The sequence below is a fragment of the Natator depressus genome, chromosome 20, assembly GCF_965152275.1.
Source record: "Natator depressus isolate rNatDep1 chromosome 20, rNatDep2.hap1, whole genome shotgun sequence".
In the NCBI taxonomy this organism is placed as follows: Eukaryota; Metazoa; Chordata; order Testudines; family Cheloniidae; genus Natator; species Natator depressus.
In genome coordinates, this window is record NC_134253.1 from 16442790 (window position 1) to 16470061 (window position 27272).

Below are 27272 nucleotides of genomic sequence, written 5' to 3' on the forward strand. Positions count from 1 at the left end.
CCGGGGGGGAACAGATTAAGCTCTGGGGTGGATGTTGCCCAGTGAGCTGAGCCAAGGTCGGATTCCAAGGCGGGGTGGCTGGCTGGAGTCACTAGGTTTGGGGATGGCAGGATGAGTTTTAGAGTGCCTGGTTTGTTTCTGGGTCCCTGGGGGACTCCCCATTCGCTTTGGCTTGGGAGGGTGGCGAGGTGGCAATTGCCCCTCAAGATGCTGTCCTGGTAGGCATGGCCCTGTGGCATTGTGGGAGACAGGACAGGAGTGACCTCTGGAGGGAGGGTTTGAGTCCGCCCCTTACACCAGCAACCCCTCCCCAGCCACGGCAGAGTGCAGCCCACCCTGTGGGCGTGAGGGGGAGCTGGGATCTGCGTGCCCCTGCGCAGCAGCCTCCCTCAGGGCAAAGCACCCCTGGCTCCTGACGAAATGGCCTGGCTCCTCAGCCTCAGGCACTGTGCAGCCTGTCCCACCCCAGCCCTGGCTATTGGCCATGGTCCTTGCCCCAAGGACAGCACAGTCTGGCATGGCCAGGAGAGGGGGGAGGGGAGAAGAGGAAGAGCCCCCTGCTCTTCCTCCCCCCTCCCAGTCTCACGGCTAGTCTACACTGGCACTGCTGTGGCAGCGCTTTTACGTGGCTTGTGTGGTCACGGCACAGCGCTGGGGCTCCCAGCGCTCTAAAAAACCCACCTCCACGAGGGGAATAGCTCCCAGCCTGGGGCCTTGTCTACACGGGCACTTTGCAGCGCTGAAACTTGCTGTGCTCAGGGGGGTGTTTTTTCACACCCCTGAGTGAGCAAGTTGCCGCGCTGTAAAGTGCCCGTGTAGACCAGCCCTCACCCTCTTCTGCCGAGCAGCAGGGCCCCGCGCCGGCTGAGCCTTTCTGGAAACCAGGAGGATGGTGGCGTAGTTCATCTTAACCTCTGAGGATGGGACAAGAAGCCATGGGCTTAAATTGCAGCAAGGGAGGTGTAGGTTGGACGTTAGGAAAAACTTCCTACCTGTCAGGGTGGTGAAGCACTGGAATAAAGTGCCGAGGGAGGTGGTGGAATCTCCATCACTGGGGATTTTTAAGAGCAGGTTGGACAAACCCCTGTCAGGGATGGTCTAGATAATACTTAGTTCTGCCTTGAGAAAGAAAAGAGACTCAAACATTTTGCCTCCAAAAAAGGCTACAATAAGTTATAATGCCATTTGTTTTGCAGAATCACTCTGTTTTAATATAAACACTTGTTTTGATTTTGTTCTTGTGTTTCATCAAAAAATTTTCATCTTGAAAATAAATGCTTAAGCCAGGGCCTCTGTAAAACAAACCGGGCTCCTGGGGCAGCAGATGGCGCTGGAGAGCTGGTATAGGGAATCCCTTTGTCAAGTCTCCCTTGCCTTCTTCATGGGTGGGAGGGCAGGTGGTCAAGTGGTTAGAGCAAAGGGACAGTGAATCAGGTCTCCAGGACTGTGTTCCCAACTCTGGGGTGGAAGTGGGGTCTAGTGATTACAGCAGGAAGGGGGAGGGGCTGAGAGCCAGGACTCCTGGGTTCTATTTCCTGGCTCTGTTGCCTGGGGAGGTGAACACGGCTTCCCACATCAATAACAACATGGCTCTACAGAGTGCACTGAGCACCCCACCACCAGCACCACGCTGGGACGGGTGCCCGAGGGATTGTCTGCCAGGCTCAGGGGGGCTCCATTCCCCAGTGCCCCCCCACCACCAGAACCTGCATTTCCAGGTGCCAGGCATGCCTGGAAACCTAACTCTCCCTGGGCCAGGAGCCTCGGAAACTGCCAGCAAGTGATGGCACCCAGGCCAGCTGGGAGAGGCTGGAAAAACTGGCCTACTCAGAGAGGAGATGGATGAAATGGGACCTGCACTGACCCAGCCCCTACCTTGTTCTGCCCCCACCGCCATACTGCTTTGGCAGGGCAGCACAGGGAATGGGGCTGGCAGTGCAAGGGGGCAGCAGTGGGTTGGGGGTAGCAGTAGCAGCGAGGAGGGGCTGCAGTGCAGCAGTGACTCCGGGACCAGCCCACGTCCTGGGCTGGCTCCCGATGGGGGTGGCTCTAAGGAGTTCTCTCCAGGCTGCAGGCCATGGGGCTGGGCATCCTGCTGGAGAGGGAGAGGGGGGTTCCCTTGGCATCGCTCAGGGTCTCTCCCAGCCCTGCAGGTCTGGGCCATTGTGAGGCAGGCAGCCCAGGGGACCCGCTCCCAGTGGCTGGGCTTTGGTGAAGCATTTGGGAGGGCAGGGCTGGGGGCTTTCTCTGGGGCAGAGCAGTCACATAAACACCTGCCCCAGGGGATGCTTGGAGGCTGCTATCTCCTGGGGGGAGTGGGAAGGGGCTGTCCCTGCCCCAGTGCCCTGGAGCTGCTAGTCACTACAGCTATTACTGATCCCCTAGAGATGAGGTGGGAGCCCATCCCCCACAAGCTGCAGACTTAACTAAAAACCGCTTAAGAAGTGCTCCTGTCTCCAGCACTCAGATACCCAGCTCCCAATGGGGTCCAAACCCCAAATAAATCTGTTTTACCCTATATAAAGCTTATACAGGGTAAACTCATAAATTGTTCGCCCTCTATAACACTGATAGAGAGATACGCACAGCTCTTTGCCCCCCAGGTATGAATACTTACTCTGGGTTAATAAGTAAAAAGTGATTCCATTAAATAAAAAAAGTAGGATTTAAGTGGTTCCAAGTAATAACAGGCAGAACAAAGTAAATTCCCAAGCAAAATAAAAAGGAAACACGCAAGTCTAAGCCTAATACAGTAGAAAACTGAATAGAGATAAAATCTCACCCTCAGAGATGTTTCAATAAGCTTCTTTCACAGACTGCACGCCTTCCTAGTCTGGGCACAATCCTTTCCCCTGGTACAGCCCTTGTTCCAGCTCAGGTGGTAGCTAGGGGATTTCTCATGACTGCAGCCCCCTTTGTTCTGTTCCACCCCCTTATACATCTTTGGCACAAGGCAGGAATCCTCTGTCCCTTTCTGGGTTCCTAAATGGAAAAGCACCAGGTTAAAGATGGATTCCAGTTCAGGTGACATGATCACATGTCACTGTAAGACTTCATTACCCACTTGCTAGCACACGTATACAGGAAGACTTACAAGTAAACAGAGCCATTTACAACCAATTGTCCTGGTTAATGGGAGCCATCAAGATTCCAAGCCACCATTAATGGCCCACACTTTGCGTAATTACAAATAGGACCTCAGAGTTATATTTCATATTTCTAGTTTCAGATACAAGAGTGATACATTTATACACATTGGATGAACACACACGGTAGATTATAAGCTTTGTAATGATACCTTACAAGAGACCTTTTGCATGAAGCATATTCCAGTTACATCATATTCACGCTCATTCGCATATTTTCATAACATCATATGAGTGCACCGTCACAGTTAGCAAATGGTGGAAGGGGCCAGGTGCGGTAGAGTGGCCTGTTAACATAGGACAAAAAGGGGGGCTAGTGGTTAAGGCTCAATTCCTAACGGCTAGACACTGAAAATCATGGGCTGAACAGACACTGGCTCTCCGACTTATTACAACCACCTGTAACCCACCAGCCCCCTTGTTCTCCTGCCCCTGCAGTGGTGTTAACACACCACCACACCTCACATGGTCACTTACAACATGTGCTGACTCCTTACGCTGAGCAATCTGTGCACTTGCCCCTTGCTGTGAGCTGGGAGAACTTCACACCCGAAGAAGGGCTTGGTGTGGCTCTGAAGCTTCTCTCTCCAGCAGAAGTTGGTCCAATGAAAGAGATCCCCCCTGCCCCCCCTCTGTATGCTGGGCCCCACTTGGCTACAGCTACACTGCAAACACTAAGACCCCCGGGCATAGACAGCTGCCCCTTGCCCACTGGCTGTCTGTGAGGGCGCCATGGGGGGAGAGGTAGTCTCCTCCCACCCATTGGGTTCCACTGCACCATGCACCTATCTGGCCTGGACTGGGGACATCAGCTGTAAGTTCAGCCCTGTGCTTCCCCAGCCAAGCTGGCTGCAGCACCATGGAGGCAGGTAGCTTGGTACTGCCAACCCAGTCACCTCTACTGCCCACCTCATTCTTCCACACAAGCCCACAGCACCAACTGCCTACAAGACAATCCTTGAGCAACACCGTGAAGACAACCTCTCTCCTCGACTACAACCCCCAGCTTTGTAGCTCCACTACAGCCGAGCATCCCTCCCAGCTCAGCCCAGCCCAGCCCTCTGTTGCCCCCCACCATCCCTCCCAGCCCGACCCTCCATCACCCTCCCAGCATCCTCCCAGCTCAGCCCAGCCCGGCCCTCCATCACCCCCCAACCATCCCTCCCAGCCCGACCCTCCATCACCCTCCCAGCATCCTCCCAGCTCAGCCCAGCCCGACCCTCCATCACCCTCCCAGCATCCTCCCAGCTCAGCCCAGCCCGACCCTCCATCACCCTCCCAGCATCCTCCCAGCTCAGCCCAGCCCGACCCTCCATCACCCTCCCAGCATCCTCCCAGCTCAGCCCAGCCCAACCCTCCATCACCCTCCCAGCATCCTCCCAGCTCAGCCCAGCCCGACCCTCCATCACCCTCCCAGCATCCTCCCAGCTCAGCCCAGCCCGACCCTCCAACACCCCCCAACCATCCCTCCCAGCCCGACCCTCCATCACCCTCCCAGCATCCTCCCAGCTCAGCCCAGCCCAACCCTCCATCACCCTCCCAGCATCCTCCCAGCTCAGCCCAGCCCGACCCTCCATCACCCTCCCAGCATCCTCCCAGCTCAGTCTAGCCCAACCTTCCGTCGCCCCCCCACCATCCCTCCCAGACCTACCCTCTGTCGCCCCCCCGCACCATCCCTCCCAGCTCAGCCCAGCCAGACCCTCCGTCACCCCCCAGCATCCTCCCAGCCCAGCCCAGGCTGACCCCCTGTAGCCCCCGCAGCATCCCTCCCAGGCTGACCCCTCCACAGCCTGCCTACAAGCCCCACTCACAGGGCATCTGAATGCAGGAGTTGGCTTGAGAGCAGAGAGGTGCCTCCCCACTGGCACAGGCGCTGATCCCCCCAGGGGCTGCCCCCCCCAGCCTAGTACCCCTGGGGCCGAGGTGTCACTCAAAGCTGAGCAAAGTGCCAGGCCCAGATTAAGATTGTGCCTCCCCTGACCCAAACAGCTTCCCAGGGGGAAGGGCAGAGGGGCGACCCTGCCCCAGTGGAGAGTGACCCCATTCCCCACAATCTGCTGTCATGGCCACAGGCCACGGCTCCTTCTCCCCATGGCTGTGGCTCTGCCCTTCTCGCCGTGACCCCGGGGCTCCCTGCTAACGCAGGGTCCTGGGGTGTCTGTCGTAGGAAAGGGGCACACAGGCCTTTCTGCGCTGGCAGTTTCAGGCCTCAGTAGCCCAGAGCCCAGTGGCGCTGGTGCCCCAGCACAGACAGGCAGAGCTGCCCCAAGTTGCAGCTGGCACTGGGCCACGCCCCGCCGGCTGCAAAGGGCAGGTCCCCGCGGCACAGCTAGCTCAGCTGTGCACCAGGGAGTGGGCGGGTTGTTTTCCTGCACGGTGATGCCAGGGCGGTGCGTTGAACTGGATAAAACCCACAGCGACAACAGTCAGCTTGTGGGCTCTGGGGAGGAAGGCAGAGGTGGCTCTTTGAGCCCTGCTGTAGGGCGCACCCAAACCCAGCACCACTCCCATCCTGCCAGCTCTGGGTAAGGTGGCCCCCATACCTCCAGTGCCTGGGCCCCTCAGGGGCTTCAGTGCCTTTATCCTCACAACCCTCCCCCAACTGCAGGGCCACTACCCTCATCATGTGAGGGAAACTGGGGCACGGGAAACTAAGGGCTGGATTTAGGCACCAAAGTCCCACTGAACCCCAGCAGTTAGGCACCTACATACCTGTGGAAGCCTGGCCTGAAGGGCAGTGCCAGGGCACGGCTCCCCAGGGCCTGCACAGAGCTCAGCAGGGACAAGTTTCTCCCTGCCCCGTGGACTCACCAGCAAAGCTTTGGGGCAGGCTCTTGTATCTGCACTGGCCAGGTGAGCCCCATGGCTCCCTGATGGGGCAGGACCCCTGTGCAGCCAGCAGGAGGCAGTGCAGCACCCGAGGGCTGCACGTGGCTCTGTGGGCAGGGCCTGTGCGCTGCACGGGGGAACAATCCCCTCTGCAGCCAGCCAGAGCAGCCAGCGGCCTGGGCAGGGGGGATTCTGCACCCCTGGGGGCGGAGGGGCAGCTCATGGAGGGGGGGTAATCCGGGGGAAGGGGGGGGGCTCTGGAGCCATGTTTGGCCCAGACAATGCCTCAGTAAGGAGATGAACTTGAGGGTTCCCCAGGCTAAACCGAGCCCTGCCATAGCTGTACCCTGTGACCCCCCCTGCAGATGGGGCTGGCTGGTGCAGAGGGGCTGATCTCTCCTGGAGGGTGACACAGCATCAGTGATCTCCAGCAGCTGCCTCTCAGGGCCCCAGCACGGTGCCTGCTGCTCCCATCCCGGCCAGCTCCTGACGGCTGTCACAGGGTGAATCACGCCCTGAGCCTGCAGCCAGTGGAAGTGACTCTGAGGAAACAGAACAGCGGCCTCCAGCTTCCGGCCCATCAGCTCCCCACTCCCCCAGGCCACGTGCCCCACGTCCAGGCTGCCACATGCCCCATGGCCATGCTGCCCATGCTGGTGCCAAGGGGTCAACCCGCCCCACCAGTTCTGTCCCCCCCAGCCCCAGCCAGCCCCGACAGGCAGGGTGCAGGGGCATGGCGCTCTTTGGCCTGAGACCCGAGCTAACCCTGTGGAGGGCCAGAGCTCAGGCCTGGTGCCATTCAGCCGCTTGGGCTGGCTCTAAGCGCGTTCACTAGCCCGTGCCTCAGTTTCCCCTGTTGTTAAATGGGGGTGACAATCCTGACTCCAGTCCTGTGTGAGAAGGACTGTTACGCACACAATACTTCGTTACTCACACACTCTAGGGGCACCAACCCGTACCCAGTTCCTAAGGCTCAGGCGTAACCTCAGGCTCTAGGGCATCCACCATTACTCTTCCGTGGGCTCAGGGCGTAACCTCACACTCTGCAGGTTTGTGGGGTCTTTTACCAGTGAAAGAGCCTTACACAGGAATACCCTTAACCTCTATTTATTGACAGTCACCAAAACAGAATGCACCCGCTCCGCATACAATGCTCACCACTCACCACTCCCAAAAAGGCAGCTGACCTTTTCTTGATTGCCAGCCAGGGTCAGGTCATCTGGGGGACTCCAGCTTCCGCACGGTATGATTGGCAGGTGTTGAGGTCTGGCAGCTCTGACCTTGGGGCTGTGTCCTGGAGTTGGTTCCAAAGAACTTCCTTTTGAACCCACCTTTACGTAGTGAAACTTGAGTCTTGCTTAGCTCGACCTTAACCATCATTTTACTAAAATATTACAAAACAATTTTCTAACTAATCCTAGCACATAGCACAACAATTCTTTAACCAGTCATACCCCAGCACCTTAATTGATTGACACCATCACTCGCTCTCCCCCACTCTTACTCACTTTCACCAGGCTGGGGCAGAGGGTTGGGGGGCGGGGGTTAGGGCTGCGGTTGGGGGTGCGGCCTTTGGGGTGGGACTGGGGATGAGGGGTTCAGGGGCTCTGGGCTGGGGCCAAGGGGTTCGGAGGACGGGACGGGGCTCAGAGCTAGGGCAGGGGGTTGGGGTGCGGGGTGTGTGTGCGCGGGCAGTGCTTACCTCAGGCAGCTCCTGGAAGTGGCCGGCATGTTCCTGCGGCTCCTAGATGGAAGTGTGGCCAGGCAGCTCTACAGACTGTCCCCAGCTGCAGGATCTGCCCCCACCGCTCCCATTGGCCACCGTTCCCGGCCAATGGGAGCTATGGAGCTGATGCTCAGGGTGGGGGCAGTGCACAGAGACCCCTTGGCTGCCCCTGTGCCTAGGAGCTGGACATGCCGGCCGCTTCCCAGGATCCACGCGGAGCCAGGGCAGGTAGGGAGCCTGCCTTAGCCCTGCTGTGCTGCTGACCGGACTTTTAGTGGCCCAGTCAGCAGTGCTGACCGGTGCCGCCAGGGTCCCTTTTCGACCGGGAGTTCAGGTTGCAAACCGGACACCTGGCAACCCTAGTTCTGTCCCGGCTCTGGGAGGGGAGCAGGGTCTGGGGGTTACAGCACGGGGGCTGGGCATCAGGACTCCTGGGTTCTCTCACCAGCTCTGCCGTCCCCCAGCTGACTCACTCAGCTTCCGGGGGGCAAGGGCCTCTGAGGTGTGGCTCAGAAGACACAGAGGTGAGCTGGTCTCAGCCCAGTTCCCCGCAGCACAGGGCTGACAGCGCAGACATCCCCCACCTCCAGCAGAGCCAGAGGGCACAGAAATGCAGCCAGAGCACAGCTCCGAGCTTCTCCCTCGCCCTGGCACCTGGCACCCCTGCGCCAGCTGGGGCACTCACTGGCTCCTCTTGCAGCTTGTTCAATGGCCTGGTCACCTGGCGGGTGGGGGGTCCTCGATAGGGATGCAGTACACAGGGGCGGGGGGGAATGATTCACTGACTGACATGGAACAACTGACCCACACGCCTCCTCCCTGCACCCACCCCACTGATCCACTGCACTGACCCACACGCTTCCTCCTCCTTGACCCACATGCTTCCTCCCTGCGCCCATCCCACTGACCAACGCACCTCCTCCTCCCTGCCCCACCCTACTGACCCACACGCCTCCTTGCCCCAACCACAGCCCCACTCCCCCCTTACTCTTCATGCCCCCCACCCACAACCGCAGTTCCACCCCCTCCTCACCCCTCATTTCCCCCACCCAACCTCCTTACCCCCTGCCCCCATCTCACTGCCTCACCCTGCCCCCCCCACTTCTTCCAGTTTCTCAAGTCAGGTTAAAATGAAAAGCACATGGTGGAAAAAGGGAGGTCGCTGACGGGTGTGACTCCCTGGAGCTGGGGGGACAGGCCTGGGGTAGGGGGCTGATGCAGGGGGCAGACAGAGAAGGCAAACAGGGGACTCTTTACTGAGCTGTTCCCAGGACCTTCTGGGGGGCGCTCCAGGCTGGACACTTCAGGAGGGAGCTGCTGGTGCTAGGAGGGGCCTTTGTTTTGGGGGTTGAGGCTGGTGAAAGGTGCTGGGGTTGCAGCCTGTTCAAACTAGGGGCTGCAGCTGTCCTGCTGCATCCCCTTTGCCAGCCCACCCAGCGAGTGCCAAGGGGGTGGATGTTTGTCTCAGCACAGGTCTGGGAGCCAGGAGCACCGAACACTGGCTCAGGCACCCACTGGGCCAGCCCCTCACCTGCTCTGTGCCTCAGTTTCCCCCTCTGTGAAACGGGGGTGATAACACCCATCACATGGGGGAGCCATGTGCTAAGCATCATCTGGGTGGCCCAGCTACATCGGCCTAGCGGGCAGTAGCCTGGGAGTCAGGACACCTGGGTTCTATGCCTGGCTCTGACCTGCTGCTGGGGGAGAGAGCCGAGGGGTTTGTAGTGTGGGAGGGGTCTCCAGGCTGGGGAAGGGGGTGAGGGCTCCGGCTGTGGCGGGGGTGTGGGCTATGGGGTGGGGCTGGGGATGAGGGGTTTGTGGTGCAGGCAGGGGCTATGGGCTGGGGCCAAAGCGTTTGAAGTGCTGGACTGGGCTCAGGGATGGGGCAGGGGGTGGGGTGCGGAAGGAGGGGGTGCGGTCACTCCCCTTCCCTGTGCCTGTTTCCCTCCCCCTTGGTCTAGGAGCTCGCCTCTGCAGCGGCACCCGAAGAAGGATGATGAGACCCACCCAGCTCATGGCACCTATCAGCCAGTGCAGTGTCGCTGATCACTCCTAGCCAGGGCTGGCTTTGATGCAGCAGCTTTACCAGCTTGGGTCAAAACTTCCCCAAGGTACAAAATATTCCACCCTTTGTCCTTGGATTGGCCGCTACCACCACCAAACAAATACTGGTTACTGGGGAAGAGCTGTTTGGACACGTCTTTCCCCCCAAAATACTTCCCAAAACCTTGCACCCCACTTTCTGGACAAGGTTTGGTAAAAAGCCTCACCAATTTGCCTAGGTGACTACAGACCCAGACCCTTGGATCCTAAGAACAATGAACAATCCTCCCAACACTTGCACCCCCCCTTTCCTGGGAAATGTTGGATAAAAAGCCTCACCAATTTGCATAGGTGACCAAAGACCCAAACCCTTGGATCTGAGAACAATGAAAAAGCATTCAGTTTTCTTACAAGAAGACTTTTAATAAAAATAGAAGTAATTAGAAATAAGAAATCCCCCCTGTAAAATCAGAATGGTAGATACCTTACAGGGTAATTAGATTCAAAACATAGAGAACCCCTCTAGGCAAAACCTTAAGTTACAAAAAAGATACACAGACAGAAATAGTTATTTTATTCAGCACAATTCTTTTCTCAGCCATTTAAAGAAATCATAATCTAACACGTACCTAGCTACATTACTTTCTAAAAGTTCCAAGACTCCATTCCTGGTCTATCCCCGGCAAAGACAGAATATAGACAGACACACAGACCCTTTGTTTCTCTCCCTCCTCCCAGCTTTTGAAAGTATCTTGTCTCCTCATTGGTCATTTTGGTCAGGTACCAGCGAGGTTACCTGTAGCTTCTTAACCCTTTACAGGTGAGAGGAGCTTTCCCCTGGCCAGGAGGGATTTCAAAGGGGTTTACCCTTCCCTTTATTTTTATGACACCAGGGCTGGCTTTGATGCAGCAGCCTGGGGACGGTGCCCCATCCTAGCTGGGCAGGGCTCATGCCCTCCTTGCCTGGCCAATCCCATCGGGCTCCCCTTGAATATGTCCAGGACGCGATGGCTGCAGCCCTGCAGCCGCTGTACAGCCATGGGCACAGTAGGCCTGTGTGTGGGTGTTCGTCTGGCTCCAGGGCTGGGGAGGGAGGAGGAGACGCGGGAAAGAGCAGCAGCAAGCCGTTCGCTGAGTAGACGGGACTGGGCTGGCAGCTCCAGGCGCGCTCCCAGCTCCGCGGAGAGGGACGTCAAGGCTGGCTGGACTGGGTCTGCGCTTCCCTCCGAGCCAAGCTCCGGGCAAAGCGTTGGTGACTGGGAGACCCAGCGTGTGTGTGATTACCCCAAACCTTCCTGCAGGCGCCGGGGGACTGGGTGGCACCTGGAAAGACCGTGGAGGTGTTTCCTTTGGGCCAGCTCCAGCCTGGCCAGGCTCCAAGCTCAGCGCTCCCCTGCCAGCCTCGTGAAGGGTCCTGGAGGAGCCAGAACACAGGGCAGGGGAGGAGAACGTAACCCTGCCGTGGGGCTGGGGCTCCTTTGCAGCCGAGGGCGGTGGGGGGCTGCGTGGGTGCTCCCGCATGGGCACTGCTGCCCGCCAGGGGACGGACGGCTGGGCCTGCACAAGGGTGCCTGTGTCTATACCTGGTGCAGACACAAGCGTTAGCGCCGCACAGTATCTCGTGAGGATCTGATGGGCTCCATCCCCAGCTGTGCCCTGACGTGGCCCAGCTCTGTGCCTCAGTTTCCCCCTCTGTAGAACGGGAGGATAGCGACACCAACCCTCCGGCTGTCCCGCTGCAGTACTGGGCCCTTGGTGGCATGGTTCTGGAGGATAGATCCATGCAGCCAGGGAAGGCTGGCATCAAGCTGTCTGTGTTTTCAAAGGCCCTCCAGCTCCCTCCCCTCCCTCTGCACTCTGGTGTGGATTACAGGGATCCCGGGGCGGTTGTTGATTGGGAACGCTTCCCAGCCGCTGCTCCAGGCCCAGAACACGGTGTGTTCGCTTTCAAACCTCGCACTGCATCTGTTAGCCTTTTACAAGGCCAAGACAAGAGCTGGGGACGCAGCCAGGGCTGGAGCTCTTCTCCATGTTCCTTTCCCGGTGTGCCAACCAGACGGCTGCACCGTGCCACAGCCAGCAAGTTCCTTTCCCTTAACGCTCAGTGGAAACCCTTCCTGCTGCCCCTTGCCAGCCACGCCAGCGTCACACCCACAGACCCTGGTCGTCGGCGGGTGGGGATCCAACCTGGGGCCTCTGGAACTTAATGAGCCTCCATTGCATGAGCTAAAAGCCCCCTGGCTGGTAGCGACGGCTGCAGAGCAGACTCATCTTCTCTCTCTCTCGAATGGTCTTGGTGCCACTCGATGGGACACAACACCACACCCAGAAGGCGCGTGGGTTACATCAGCTGGCGGAGGAGTAACTTCATATCGAGCTTCAGATCCCCGTCTTGGGCTTTGATTGATTGGGGAGGGGAGTCCCCAGGCATGCTGGGGTGGCTGGGAGGAAATCGAAAGGAGCTGTTTGTGCTGAATTGCTCCCCCCCTGTCACCCCACATTCTCCATCACAAACCCCGGGGCAGCAGCAGCTTCCAGTACACTGGGCTCCCCACAGCTCCCATCGGGGCAGACCTCGGCTGGGGCAGTTTGTCCCAGCCCTGTTCAGGGGCACAGCACATTCTCCAGCCCCGTTCCTGGAGCCGTGGTCACTGACACGAGCAGTGGATCTGCCCCAGTGACTTCAGTGCAGCTGTGGGACTCAGCGCTGCAGAACAGGAGGCCCTAGGTCACTAGCAGCTGAAGCGCCAGGATGAGAACCCTGGGCCCTAAAGCCTCCCTGTATGACGTCCCCAACCGCTGTCCAGAAGAGAGCGCTTGCCCTGGCTCTGGGACTAGGTCGTTTAATCCGCTCCGGGTGGCTCCGTTCCCCAGTGGCTCGTTCCTACCAGAGGGGTTTATTGCAGTCTCTGTTTGCCTCCCGTTAACAGCAGGCGGGAGGGAGGGAGAAGCTAGGAATTGCACACCCGCCCCGCAAGGCAGGTCAGTCTTTCCCAGAGGCTTGGGGAGTGGCTCTGCTTTCACTTTGGCCCGTTCGCTCCATCTGACGCTGTTGTGGGCCGGATGTAAACCAAGCTGGCTGGGTTTCAGCCCAACACTCATTGCAGGGCCTCTTGGCGAGGCACCAAGTCCCAGGGTTAAACAGGGCACCCTGGGGCTCCCAGCTCCCTGCACAAACAGCAAAATCTCATACCCAGTGTGACAAAGTGGGACTGTTTTTAATGTTTCCTCTGAATAGTGTGGGGGTGCCTCGGTTTCCCCTAGGCAGTTCTTAAGGATCTAGGTGGTGGGGTAAGGGTGTATGATCATTGCAGATCCCTAGAGGGCAGGTGTGTGCAGGAGTCTGGACACAGAGAATGACCGACCCCCTGTTTCCTGGCAACTGATGGCCTGGGCCCTTCCCCCCTGCAAGGTGAGAGCTAAAGGGTTGGAGAACAAAGGAATCAGGTGCCCTCCTGGCCGGGGAAAGGGACAAAGCCCAGAGGAGGAGGGGCTGGAGGGAGTTTCAGTTTGGGGCTGGCTGGGACATGGAGTGAAGGGCAGACGTGGTTGTCTGGCTCACTGCCCCCCAAAATGGACCCCCCGCAGCTGAAGGGTCCGGTTCTCTGCACCTACAAGCTCTGTATTAGACCATGTTCCTGTCGTCTAATAAACCTTCTGTTTTACTGCGGGAAGCAGCGCGGGGTGAGGGATGTGCTGGCCACGGCTTCCTGCAGCCCCCGTTGGCCTGCAGTGGGGAACCGCGGCCAGTGGGATCCGCGATCGGCCAAACCTGCGGACGCGGCAGGTAAAAAAACTGGCCCGGCCCGCCACGGGGCTTACTCTGGGGGGCTGCATGCCAAACGTTGCCGACCCCGGTGCTACAGCAATCTCCTGTACAGCAATGGCTGTTACAAGACAGCATAATTTAGAACAACCCAGAGTCAAAAGCTCAGGTGTATTTGAGGATCTGGGCCAGTACTTGGCTGTTTCTATAGTAATGACCCCTGAGCAAGCAGTGTAATGTACATGCTTATCACTGAGCGTGTCCAGAGGCTGCACGTCCATCAGAATGACTAGATGTCCTGATGTGTAATAAAAACACTTGGAGTCATAAAAAATCAACCCAGCCTACTTTACAGGGCCTGATCCTTCTCTCCCTTACAGCATCTGAGCAGTAGGAGAATGGCTAATACGGGCCAGTGTTATGGTTGTTGTATTCTATTTATAGAAGTATAATACTGGCCAGTATTCTAGTTGCTGTATTGTGTTATAAAACAACAACAAAAAAATAGAAAAATAGAAAATACAAATTAATGTTTTGAATTAATTTAGGGAAAAGAATTTACAGCACAGTACAAGAATTTAAAACATTTAAAACATTCCTTTCTTTCTCTCCAGTATTATAGTCTCTCTTGTTCCAATTTTGGGTAGCGGGAGCGAGTAGTATAAGGGCCCTACCATCAATTGAACGTTAACCCCACCCCTTGGCCCCGTAAGCCCTGCACACGGGTCACTGGAAGTCCCACCTCATGGGAGTATTACTTCCAGGGTCAAGACAGACACATGTCCGGAAGCAAGGTGTGTCATGTGACCCCTGTAAGAACTCCTCCCACTGTCCTCTGCTGATCAGGAACGCCTCGAGAGAAGATTTGACCAATCAGGGGGAGTTCCGGGGTTTGTGTGACCCCTCTAAGAACTCCTCCCACTGCCCTCTACCAATCAGGAGGGTTTTCAGCTGCTGGGGACCACCCCGAGAGGAGATTTGTCCAATTGGGGGGAATTCTGGGGCGGGGTGACCCATCAGGAAGTGGCTCGTGTGACCCCTCTAAGAACTCCTCCCACCACCCTCTACCAATCGCGATGGGTTTTGGCCACATTGGACAGCCCCAAAAGGAGATTCAACCAAAATAGGGTGGGTTCTGGGACGGGGTCAACCGCCCAGAAGAGGGTCGTGTGACCCCTCTAAGGACTCCTTCCAACACCCTCTGCCAATCAGAGTGCAGCACCATCACCTCATAAGTCCCAGCGCTGGGAAGAGGAGGCCATCTCTTACCAAGAAGACGTGGTTTAGAAATTGTGGAAAGGCTGAGAGGAAACGTGGACTCCTTTACCACCCCTGTGAGAACTTCAGACTTTGTTTTAGCCCCGAGGACCTTTGGAGTTGTGTGGAGAAAGCGCTACAGCAGCGACAGTTCTGAAGAGGATGAGAGAGAAGCCAAGGGGATTCCTCTGGCCCAGCCATTGATGGATATGCCAGAATCCGACCCTGAAGCCCAACCGCTCATGAGACACCCCGATGAGCATGGTGGCCTCTCGTCATCCGCCACCCTGGAAGAGGAAGGCGATCATGGCTTGGGGGAGGCACTGGCAGACAAGGTAAATGGAAAAGACGTAGCTCAGGTAAATGAATGATTAAGAAGCGACGGTCGATGATTGGGTGTAATGGGGTTAGGAACCAGGGGTTGTGTAAATCTAAAAACAAGCAGTGGGAACTTACGCTTGTTTCTTGTCTGAAAATCTCTCGACAGCTTGACGATGCCTTTCTAGAGGACCCGGAGGCCCTGGACGGCGTTGCATCAAGCAGCGAAGGTGAACCAGGCCCATCTTCTTTTTGCTCAACACCGCTAGAAATTGTTGAAGATGACTCCGAGGAGGACGGCTAGGAGGAGTTTAGGAGGAGGCCTGGCATGGAACTCGCTGAGACAGTGCCACGTCACGAGCGTAAAAATGTTATGCGGACTATTGTACGCATTGCTGTTTATGCTGTTCTTCATCACTGTCTTAGGGAAAAGCTTTTTGAAAATTGTGAGGGCTGTGTCATAGATGCCCCAGCCCAATGGCACCATGACTGTGACTTGGACTTCAATGGCTAGAAACTGCAAGTTCTGGGGCCTGTGTGCTGAGCTGTGTTTGGAAAGCTTATTGAACACTATTATTGCCATAGGTTATGTTATGCAACGTCTGTGCCTAACCCAAGAACATTTAGCGCAAGGGGTGACCTTGAGAAATGCTGTGCAATTCAGTGGAGACCCTGACCGTGTTTTAAAGAAAATGTCCAAACCGGAAGATGCCTGCTTCCAGCGTTACATTGACCGCCTGGTCCACACAAAAAGGGACAGAACCCTGCTTAAGAAAAAGATTATTTGTAAGAAATCTAAAAGGATTAATTGAGAGAATGATGAGGGGACAAACATGCAATATAAAACTTGGTCGCTGTACATTTTAAAAAATCGAATGAAAAGGGCTTTTTGATTATCTGTGTTTCTGTTAGAAGGTCTCTGGCCCTTAAGTGAGCTAAAAGTTTTAATGGAGCATCTGGGTTTGTTTTCAAGAAGCTGTATGATTTTTAAATTAAAAAAAATGGTTTGTGAGAACCTAGGTCTTGTGTCTTTTTGTAAAAGAGACCCATTTACAGCAAAAAGCTGTGAAGTGGGAGGGGAACAAATCCTAAAAATGTGTTTACAGTGTAACCCTTCTGCCCATCAGAGTCGGCCACAACAGGGGCTGGGTTCAGTATCTAGGAGTTCCATTCCAGTAACACGATGCAAAACCGGGTCAAGCCCCCACCAGTGGGGCACTGAAGCTCCCCTACAACAAGTTGAAATCACTGAATACTGTGTTAAACAGTAGGGGGGCCTCACAGCTGGGGCACCATGAACCCAAAGTGAATTCAGCTCTGCAGTTTGTAACCAAACTCCTAATAGAATCAAAATTACCTCTGACATTACACAATGGAGAGAAAGTGCAATTGGTCTTTGGGGCCCTCAGAAGGGAGCTCACACCACTAAGCACAAACCTTCAAACTCTCTCAATTCACTGGCTTTTGGAATCCTTGTCCCTTGCCTAGTGAGTGCTACTTAGTTGATGGTGAGTCCCTCTGTCATAAAAGGCCAAGGACAGTTCCACTGTCCTTGATTCACATCATCAGGATAACAACACTTTATTCTTCCTGCCCCAATAACAGAGAAACTGGGAATCCCACAGCAGCCAAAGTGACCATTTGGGCTCCTGTGGGCTCATGCTAGGTGGGGTGAGTGTCCTGTGCAAAGGAGATCAGCTCCTGAAGTCCTTTTCCACAACTCACCACCTGATGTCAGGGTAGAGCTCATCCTGCCTCTGCTTACAACAGGAAAACAAAACAGGGATGGTTCAGACATGTGTTTGAGTACAACAGAGTTGACTCATCCTGTTGAACTGAATGGTTTTAACCACACCCCCACTGAATAGCGAAGGTAACTGTGATTCCTAACCCTTGTTGCTATAGGGATAAATTTGATGGGTGTGCACCCATAGTAAGGGAGGTGGGTGGGTGAGTTCGGATTAATATGAAATGAAATAAAACCTCAGGAATTCGCAGATGCTATTGGGCAGTTTAAATATAATCCCTGGAGTTGGTAGAGCACTATTGGACAGTGAAAATGACCCAGGAACTGGCAGAACTCTACTGGACAGTTTAAATATGACCCAGGAGTTGTTTGAATGCTATGGGTCACTCTTTCTAGCAATTCAAAGCCATTAAAAGTTTAAAATACTATATTTACCAAAAAAAACCTCCAAAACAACCAACCAAAAAATCCCACCACACACACACACACATACACACACGGGTCTAACCCAAAACTGAAATGTTTGAAGGGTTCACAAATCTTCACCATGCTTTAGAACAATCATTTGCTCGAAAGACAAATTTTTAAAAGCTGTGGGTGCTTATTATGGTTGTGATACAACCATTTTATTTCAACCCCCCACCCCAAACTTTAAGCATGAAAGAAACATGTTTAAAAAACAAGCCCCAAAGACATTTACTGAGATCTGCAAAGGGTCCCCACTTGGAAATGGGTACAGTTACATTACGGATTGGTGATTTACTGTTTAATACTGTAAGAAGGCCCTACAGAAAAATGTATTTTAACTAAAAGGAAAAAAATGTGGCCAAAAGCAGCTCGGTTGTGCAGACAGCTTAATTTGTTGGATCATACTAAAGAAGTTCTGTATTAAAATCACAAATGAGTTTGATTCCCCATAGTTTAAATTCCAGGGTATTACTAATTAAGAGGTCTCTTGGGTTTTGGTACTGTTTCTCTCCCTCGCCGGGTGAAAGTTGCAAGCTGCTAATTGTGTTAGTACATCCTAGACGGAGTCTGTTCTCAAAGCAATACTTTGTAACAACAGAAACAGCACACAGAGACTCCCCGCCCTTTTGTTGTATTTATCTGGCTTTGTTAATGATTGTGCTTTAAAATAGAGATAGAGGATGTATGTGGATGGATGCTTGGTGTGGATAATAACTGAATGATCAGGGAGGTGCCAGCCTAAGAATCCAGTGTCCGTCGGCCAAAGCAGGCGTCAACCAGAGGACCCCCGGAGGGCAGACTGGAATCCACCCAACAGCTTCAAGGATGGGAGAACCGAAGAACAAGACGGAGCCGTCAGGAATGTGCCATCTGCTGATTGATTCAGCAACAGCATGATGAAGCAATTCCCATAGACTGGCATAGGAATAAATTCCTATAAAAAGGGACTCTAGAAACGGAAAGCTTTGGGGTCTGATTCTGCAAACCAACTTCCAGGAGTGTCAGATGTGCATCTGACAAGGCCCTGCTCCCTCCTCGTCTCCAGGCCACCTGGCCAGTGGCTTGGCATGAGCAACTCTAAGGCTGGTAACTCTGATAACAACCTTGCAGAACCTCTGTTTGTGTGTGTGTGTGTGTGTGTGTATGAATGAATGTGTGAATAAATATGAAATTGAATGGAATGTTATAGCTATAACTAACTGCTTACTATGATTCTTTCTGTATTCACAATAAATGTGGCATTTTGCCTTTTCCCTTTTAATAAGATCCTGCTGGCTTTTATTTTATTGGTATAACAAATTCCCCCACCCCAGATCACAAAAGGGAATGTTAGGGAGGGGTGCCTAACGCCCGTAAGTAGCTATTATTTGAGAGTTGTAGCGATCAAACCAACCTGCTAGCTCCTATTTTGAAGTCTGTTTGAAACAAAGGCTTAGGATGGTGTAAAAACCTCAGGTATTTTGGAGATTCTTTCAACAGAAACTCTCTTGAATGGCTGCTGGACTGCAAAAGGAGCCATGCTCCCTGTTTTTAACTCTGAAAATATATATTCTATTCTATCACTCGTTGGCCATGCTGTCTTAGTAAATAATGGTGCCTATGTTTCTTGCAGTGTGATCTGTTTAGCATGGAACCAGTCACTGTAAACTGCATTTCATCACCGGGCCAAGATAAAAACCATTTTAACTGGAGTTTTGCTTAATAACTTCAGGTATTACACAGGTTGGATAGGGATTTGGGGGTAATACTAACTAACATTTTTGCTTGTTCTTTAATCCAAAGGCCCAAACACACATGGGGGTGGGGTGGGGGGGGGGTGTAACTTTCTGCAATTGACTTTTAAATGCATGTGGTTTTATTGAAAAGTATTTTGTTGCAAACTGTGTTTTAAACTCTCTCTCTCTCTCTCTCTCTCTGTAAAAAAATAGGTGGTTTTTTTTAAAGTATATGGCTGCAAACTGATGGTAATGGTGTGTTTCAAACTAACAGGGTGTTTTTTTACTGTGCAAAATATGTTTTAAACTGGATTTTAAAAGTTGATTTTAAAAGAGATGCCCTCGACTGGAGGCTCTCAAACTGGCATGTCTGAAAATGGGGAGGTGGAATCAGACTCTCACACAGTCTGGTTTAGAAAATTCCCCAGAGGGCTCTCTAGAATGATGGGTCCCCATCTCCTCCCGACGACCCTCACGGAAGCGCCTCAGAGTCTGACTCTCAAATAGCATCTGATGTAGATGGTCCCGTAGAGGCACCCCCAAGTAACCCTGAAAATGCAGAGGTGTGTATGGAGAGAGTGAGAAGTTGGCAACGTGAATTACCTAGATTTGGGGGGGGGTCGGTGTATTGTGAGGAATTTCATTTTGTCAAGCTTGAGCGAATAAATTCAGCTCAGCAGGTTGTTGAAGCCATACAAAGGGGGATACAGTTAGTTCTCCATGACGTTAATGGTAGGGTGGGCCCTGATGATTATGTTCAGTTACATTTAGAGAGCCGTAATTTAACTAACCCGTTGTTTTCGGTCTGAAGAACTAGGGATGAGCTGTCTGCTGAGGATTTCGTCAATCAGACCTCAAAGCTGCCACAGAGCAATAGAGTTGCATGTCAATGGGACATTGCACCTCGTTGTGACAGTTGTAAAAAAACAGGGGTGGAGGCCGCTCGTAGAGTTTTAAATTCTATCCTCAGTAGTCAAATCATCCATAAAAAAGAGACAATGTTTAGTAGACCTGACTTACACGGCTACCAATCTGTGTTTTGCGCGTGGGCTCTTGGCTGTCATGTCTGACCATAAACCTACGGACGCGGAATCGTTAGCGGGGGGATGAGAAAGTTGCATGAGAAACTGGGCTGGTCAGATCAAAAGAAGATTATGCTCAGTGACGTAGTAATGTCTGAACAGCATTTAGGAGTCAACATACAGGTGGTGCTGTATGCGGCGAAAGGGGCTTTTTTTAAATGGGGGGGGCAGTTTACCCCAAGACTTATTTCATCCTGTTGCACGATGAGCATTACTATGGGGTTCTGGTTGTGAAAAAGTTGTTCGGAGCAAAAAATTATGGTGAGTTTTGCCCCACGGTGCACAGTCCCGGCCACTCTTGCAGGTCCAGCTGCTGCCTCTGCTTGAGCGTAACATGCTCAGACAGCGTGGACGTGCAGCTGAGGTGTCCTCGCTGTAGACTGTATTGTCAGTCCAGAGAGCGTTTAGACAGACACATTGACTGGGCATCAACAGAACAAGTTGAATGCCTGTCTAAAACGTTGTGCGATAAGGGTCAGTCTTACGTGGACAAGCGGCACAGGTGTAAAGGGAGGCGCTGTAAGCAGGGTCAGGGTTTGATCGCTGGTGATGTAGACGGTCACCTCGGTTTTATGGACAGCCTTAGAAAGCCCGAATCCTCAGAAAAGTGTATTTGTTATGATTCCGAATACACACAGGAGACTGGGTTGCACACTCCCAATTACATTTTTGCTTTGTCCCTCAAGCCGGAAAAGTCCTGGGAATTTAAGGGTGATGAGTGTCTTTCTATGCTTGTTCAGACCTTTATTGGCAAAGAGTTCCGGGTCTACACGTTCCAGGCGCACAATTCCAAAGGTTACGATGCATATTTCATCATTAGACAGTTACTGAAGGAAAAGATGTGCCTAGAACTGATCACTCAGGGTAGTAAACTAATGTGTGTGGAAGTTAAGGCCCTGGGCATTCGTTTTCTAGACTCTTTAAACTTCTTGCCCATTAAGCTTGGAAAGCTCCCGCAGGTGATGGGGTTTGAAGGGTGCAAAGGGTATTTTCCACATTTTTTGAACACTTTCGAAAATCAAAATGACGTGCGGCCTATGCCCTATGTGTGGAGCACTATGGTGTAGAAAGCATGATGCCCAGGGAAAAAGCAGAGTTTCTCGACTGGTAGCAGGCCCACAGGGAGGAGAATTTGACTTGCAGAAAGAGCTTGTGTATTACTGTCAGCAGGATGTCAAAATTTTGAGACAGCTTTGTATCCTATACAGAAAAGAGATTATGAAAATGATGGAGAAGGGAGATCTAGTAGAGAGAGAACCTGGTAAATTCACCGAGATAAAACTGTGTATAGATCCATTCTGGTACATAGCACTGGCATCTGTCTGCATGGCTGTGTACAGGTTTATGTTTCTGGAGCCTAACACGGTAGCTCTTCTCCCTCCAGACAATGATGACAGGCAGAAAAAGATATTCGACCCCATCTGTTCAGTGGCTGTTGTATACCTCTCACAAAGAAACTATACAAATACGGCATGCTTTACAGGGTGGGGAACTAGAGGTAGGCTCCTACTCTTTAGAGGGTTATGCCAGTGTTGACAGGGTACACGCAGCCTTAGAGTTTAACGGGTGTTCTTTTCCACGGTTGTGTCACCTGTCATTGTGAAAAAGCACAAAACCCTATGACGGGGACAACTTTTGGGTTTCTTTATTACAAGACGCAGCTCAAGACCGACTATCTGAAACCACTTGGTTTTGTAGTGAGGACTCTTTGGGAGCAAGAGTGGGAAGTGAGGACAGAAACAGACAGGGAGCTTGCAGGTATTTAAAATGAGCCCAGTTGCCCTAGCCTCTCGTGCCTAGGGATGCTCTTTTTGGGGGGAGGACAAACGCTATCCGCCTATATTACAAACTTAACTCCGGGGAAGAAATCCACTATTATGATTTTACCAGCTTCTACCCTTTTGTAAAGAAAACCAAAGAATACCCTATCGGACACCCCGATAGAGTTTATGACAAATTTGGACCCCTTGCAAATTATTTCGGAATTTCAAAAGTTAAAGTGTACCCCACACAAGGCTTCTTTTTCCCATTGTTACCTGTCAGAGTGGGTGGCAAACTTATGTTCCCGATATGCCGAACCTGTGCGGAAACCGAGCAGCGGGAGATGTGCATCCATACTGATGAGGAGAGGGCCATCCTGGGGACTTGGTGCACGGTGGAATTGAACGCAGCCATAGCGAAGGGGTACGCGGTGGCAAAAATATATGAAATCTGGCTTTTTAATGAAAAATCTGATGAACTCTTTTCAGAGTACATCAAATGACACCTCCGCCAGAAACAAGAGGCTTCAGGGTATCCCAGCTGGTGCACAGACAAAGAAAAACAAAATAAGTACATGAACTATTTCTACCAGAAAGAAGGCGTGCGTTTGTGCCAACACGAGATCATTTTTAACCCCGCTAAACACCAAATCGCTAAACTCTTTCTAAATTCCCTCACGAGCGAGATCCCGCCAGATCAACACATCACCGAGTTTGTGTCGGCAGGCCCGAAAACGTACGGGTATAAGCTGTCGGGAGGAAAGGCCTGTATGAAAGTCAAAGGTATTACCCTGAACTTGGCAAACTGTCAAAAGATCAACTTTGACAGTTTGAAAGATCTAGTCCTGGACTATTGCACGGGCCTGCGAGAAAACACCTCAAAAAAGAGAGAGGTGCAGCAGCCCTCTATCGTAAGGAACAAAAATCAGTGGTAAATAGAGACCAAAACCCTTAAGAAAACACAGAAAGTCATTTACAACAAGAGGGTCCTAGGAGAAGGGTTTAAAACCCTGCCCTATGGATTTTAAAATGGATACGAGGTGGAAACACCCCTTTTCTGCAATTCTCGCGGGGCCTAGCAACTCTGGGAAAAGTTACTTTGTAAAAAATGTGTTGGATAATGCCAAACAAAACATTGTCTGTTATGCCTGAGAATATTGGATAACATGGCTATAAAAAGCATTGCAAGATACACATGTCTGGGCTTGTTGAAACACATTTTGAGCAAGGCTAGGCATGCCCAAGAATTTAAATGTATTTTTTACAAAGTTCATCACCATCCGGTCGTTTTGCACTAAGTCGTTAGAATACAATTTTAAAATCCGGTCACAAGATAAACCCTTGCTCGGATGATGTAAGAAACACTCAGTGATAGCCGCAGGCGACAGAGCGGGGGTCTTGTAATTGTCTATTGTGAAACACAATGCCTATGGCATTTTTGTTTAAAAATTTCATAATGCTTTTAGGAAACAACATGCTCTTCGGGGGGTGCCCGTATGAGTCTAAAAACTCTCCACAGTTATGCTCCGCCAGACACAAGGCAAGCCAGTGTTCACCAGGTTGGTTGTGTGGATGCGCGATACAAACCTAGGGGTCTCTGAGACAGCTTGTCGCCAGGGAGCCAAATCACAAGGGAACACATCTAAGAAATTCTTTTTTGTGTAAGGCACCTTGATAAGACACACGAGAGCTGCACGGTGTCCATGTTCACATATGGTCAAGCAGAACGTCTCTCCTCTGATTTCTCTCTATGATGTTGTCAAAAACCCCATGCACGATCAGATTGATGGTGATGGTTAAAGCCTTCCCATAACGTATTTCTGCTCTCAGGTTCCCGGTTTGAATCAGGGAATAGTCATCGGCGCATTCCTGGTCGGGAGACAGGTCAAAGGCAAACAAGGTGTAACCCTGTGGAAACTCCTCACGGTCGATTAACAGAGAACGATCTGTCATGTGTTTACCAGCGTCTGTACCAGATTCATGTATTCTCTCACGCAGCATCCTGCCTCGAAGTCTGGTTGCAGAGGCTTGGTTGGTATCTGTTCACCATCCACATACAAGGCCACTAAATTAATATCATAATGTTTAAAATGAAAGAGATTTTTAGTGTAACTTCCACTCAAGGCATAAGACAAACCCTAGGACAAGCATTTTGGGTAACTGTCCCAAAAAACAGGTTCTCCTGGTTATTGACCCTGCTGCCCACGGGGATGCTAAACACTTTCATTCCCACACGGTCCACGGGATATTTAGCATTTGTGGTAAGCAGGGACTCTGCGTGCCCCAGACGAACACTCAGGGCCACCCGTACTTTCTTCACAAAAAGGGATGCTGATACAATGTGCAATTTAAAGCCTTCAGCTGCACTGCCCATTAAACAGAAAGCGTCTTATCTGCATGTCAGTTTAAATTTTCACATCCACTCCGTTCAACAAATGAGACGTATCTGTTCTGATCTGTCTTTATTTCAATGGTAATGGTATCGATGTGGTGTTTTCTGACAGGAACGTGATGAGGTTTATCGTAGGTGATGGTGACAAACTCATTGTTCCTTCCTCAGACAGGGACACAGCGTAACAGGGGAACAGAAAAGTCCCTCACAAACTGGTGTTCTACAATATCTGTGTGCAGATACAGGGAATTAACCCCCCCTGTGATGTCTGCCCAGAAGGGGAATTTTTGGACGCTGCGCTTGGGGCCCAAACCTAGAATGTTAGCTAGCTCCCTGCTGGTAGAAAACATAAAAGTAAAATCAGCGGATTTAAGGCTAACTTTTCTACCCACAGGGTCATCGTTCATGACCACCTCAGGCGGTGGGGGATGACGAGCCACGGTACTGTTCATATGATCCAATCATTCGGGTATGGACGAGTAATAACCTCGTTGTAGGATAAAACTCTATGCCATATCTTCAAAGGTGATTTCAAAAGGGGTGTCCTCGTTGATAGCGTTCCAGCTGTGCGGGTGTTGTATTTCCACTAACCCCACCTCCCAGGCACCCGGGAGATCCAAGGGCTTAATTAGCTGTATTGTAAAGTTCGAGCTGGTGTTTTGAGGAAAAACTGCAGAGCTGGCATTGCTGGGCAAAGTCATGTAAAACCCGCTGTCGCTCATTTTTCGCTCCCTCAGTCTTTGCAGGAGGAATCTTTTTGTTTGTTTGTGTCTAAACGTCAGAATTGAGAAGCTTCCACCCAGCTGGTAAACTTATCGCCCCCCCCACCCGCAAACCATTTCACCAGTAGCTGCTTTTTTCTCCCTTTTCCTTTCTCCGCTAGAACTTTTTTGATCCTGCAAATCTTGTCTTGTTTGGGGTTTACTTTTTGTAAATCTTCAGGGTAAAAAGATCCAGTAACTGTCTCACCCTCGTAATCTTTTAATCGGTATACAGGTCTCGGGCTCCTGGTTAAGGCTTCATCCACTATAAATATCTCATTGGTAAACGTCTGTTCACAACCTTTTTCAAAAGCTCCTTTGGTTTTAGATAGTCTCACGTGGTCGCCTTTTCTAAAAGGGGCAACAACCGGTTTTATTTTAAAACCGTCTCTATCGACCGGTTTCCATATCTTCAGAGAATTGGAAGGGTTAACATCAGCGGGTCTGGTACGTAGAGTTCTGTAAAAGCTCTGGTTGTAACTCTTCATAAAGTCAGGTAACAGGTCAATGTGGCGAAAGGCGTTATGGGCTGTAAAATATCGCCACATCCTCCACATCTTTTTCAAGTTGTGTTAAAATCGCTCCACAACCCCTGCTTTGACTTCATTATCAGTAACAAAAAGCGTTATCGCTGTGCCGTTTCAACAATCTGCTAAAAGGTTTGTTTCAAAATTCTTTCCACCGATTAGTTTGTCATTTTTGAGGCACGCGACCTTGGCTAAAAATAGCTTTAAAGGCCTTGGATTCCTCACCGCTCATCTTGTCTTTTAGGCCTAAGGCCCAGGCATATTTGGATAGAATGTCTATCACTGTTAAGATGTACTTAAAACCGCTGTTGTGTTTGGAGAAGCGGTGCATACGGACCAAATCTGCCTGCCATTGCGCGTCCACATCTGAAACAACGGTCCTGGTTCTTTTAAAACGTATTTGAGCTGGTTTGTGTAAAGTGTAAGCATCCTGGTGTGAAAGCCAAGCTCTTACCTGTCTTCTATTTAAAGTTTTAGGATGCTTTTTGGCCACTTGAAAAAGAAGATTGACCCCGTCAAAGCCCCCAACTTTCCTGGGGGTTTAACAGATTTTCTTTAACAGAGCCGTCTGTGGAGACATGACTGTTCCTGGGACCGTCTTTTACGAACACAAGTATGGAGGGGGACACGTTCATTCTGACACATTTAAATAAGTTTTATTAATCGCCTGGTTTAACACAATCTTTTACAGCCGCCTGAAACAAAGGATGCCATGATCTCTACCATGAGGGAGTCTGAGCTGGTTCATTCTTCCATTTTTGTCCTTCTCTGGATTTTCCTCTTGAGATCTGGGTCTCAGACAGGAGCAAAAACAGCTGATGCGCGATGGATTTACTCCCACAGGGCTACCGATGTGTAACTTCTCAAAGGCCTCTAGAAAGGCATCGTCGAGCTGTTGAGAGATTTTCAGACAAAAAAACAGTGTAAGCACCCCACTGCCTGTTTTTAGATTTATGCAATGCCAGGTCGATTCCTAACCCCATTACGCCCCCATGATCGACCGTCGCTTCTTAATCATTCATTTACCTGAGCGCCGTCTTTCCCGTTCACCTTGTGACTCCCCCAAGCCACAATCGCCTTCCAACTTTAGGGCATGGACAATGAGAGGCTGTCACACTCATCGGGGTGCCTCACAAAGGTTTGGATTTTGGGGTCGGGTTCCGACGTATCCATCAAGGGTTGAGTCAAAGGGCCCTCCTCGGAACTGTCACTACCGTAGAGCTTTCTCCACACAACTCCAAAGGTCCTCGGAGCTAAAACAAAATCTGAAGGTCTCACGGGGGTGGTAAAGGAGTCCATGTTTCCTCTCAGCCTTTCCACAATTTCTAAAACATGTCTTCTTGGTAAGAGATGGCGTCCTCTGCCCAGCGCTGGGACTTATGGGGTGATGGTGCTGCACTCTGATTGGCAGAGGGCGTTGGGAGGAGTTCTTAGAGGGCTCACATGACCCTCTTCTGGACGGTTCACCCAATCCGAGAACCTGCCCCATTTTGGTCAAATCTCTTCTCGGGGCGGTCCTCTGCAGCCGAAACCCATCGCGATTAGTAGAAGGTGGTGGGAGGAGTTCTTAGAAGGGTCACACGAAGCACTTCCAGACGGGTCACCCCACTCCGGACCTCCCCCCAGTTGGTCAAATCTCCTCTCGGGGTGGTCCCCAGTGGCTCAAACCCCTCCTGATTGGTAGAGGGCAGTGGGAGGAATTCTTAGAGGGGTCACACAAACCACTTCCAGACAC

At 51.9% G+C, this 27272-nt stretch overlaps 1 protein-coding gene across 1 annotated transcript in view; it reads right to left on the minus strand.

The window, feature by feature from the left end:
* Positions 1 to 291: 291 nt before the first annotated feature.
* LOC141975303 (protein maestro-like) overlaps positions 292 to 27272 on the minus strand; it is a 31874-nt gene continuing 4893 nt past the window's right edge. The window contains exons 4-5 of the mRNA XM_074935600.1: positions 832 to 914; positions 292 to 336 (exon numbers count right to left, since the gene is read on the minus strand). Coding sequence (XP_074791701.1) covers positions 292 to 336; positions 832 to 914 — 128 coding nt within the window. The remainder of the gene's footprint in view (positions 337 to 831; positions 915 to 27272) is intronic.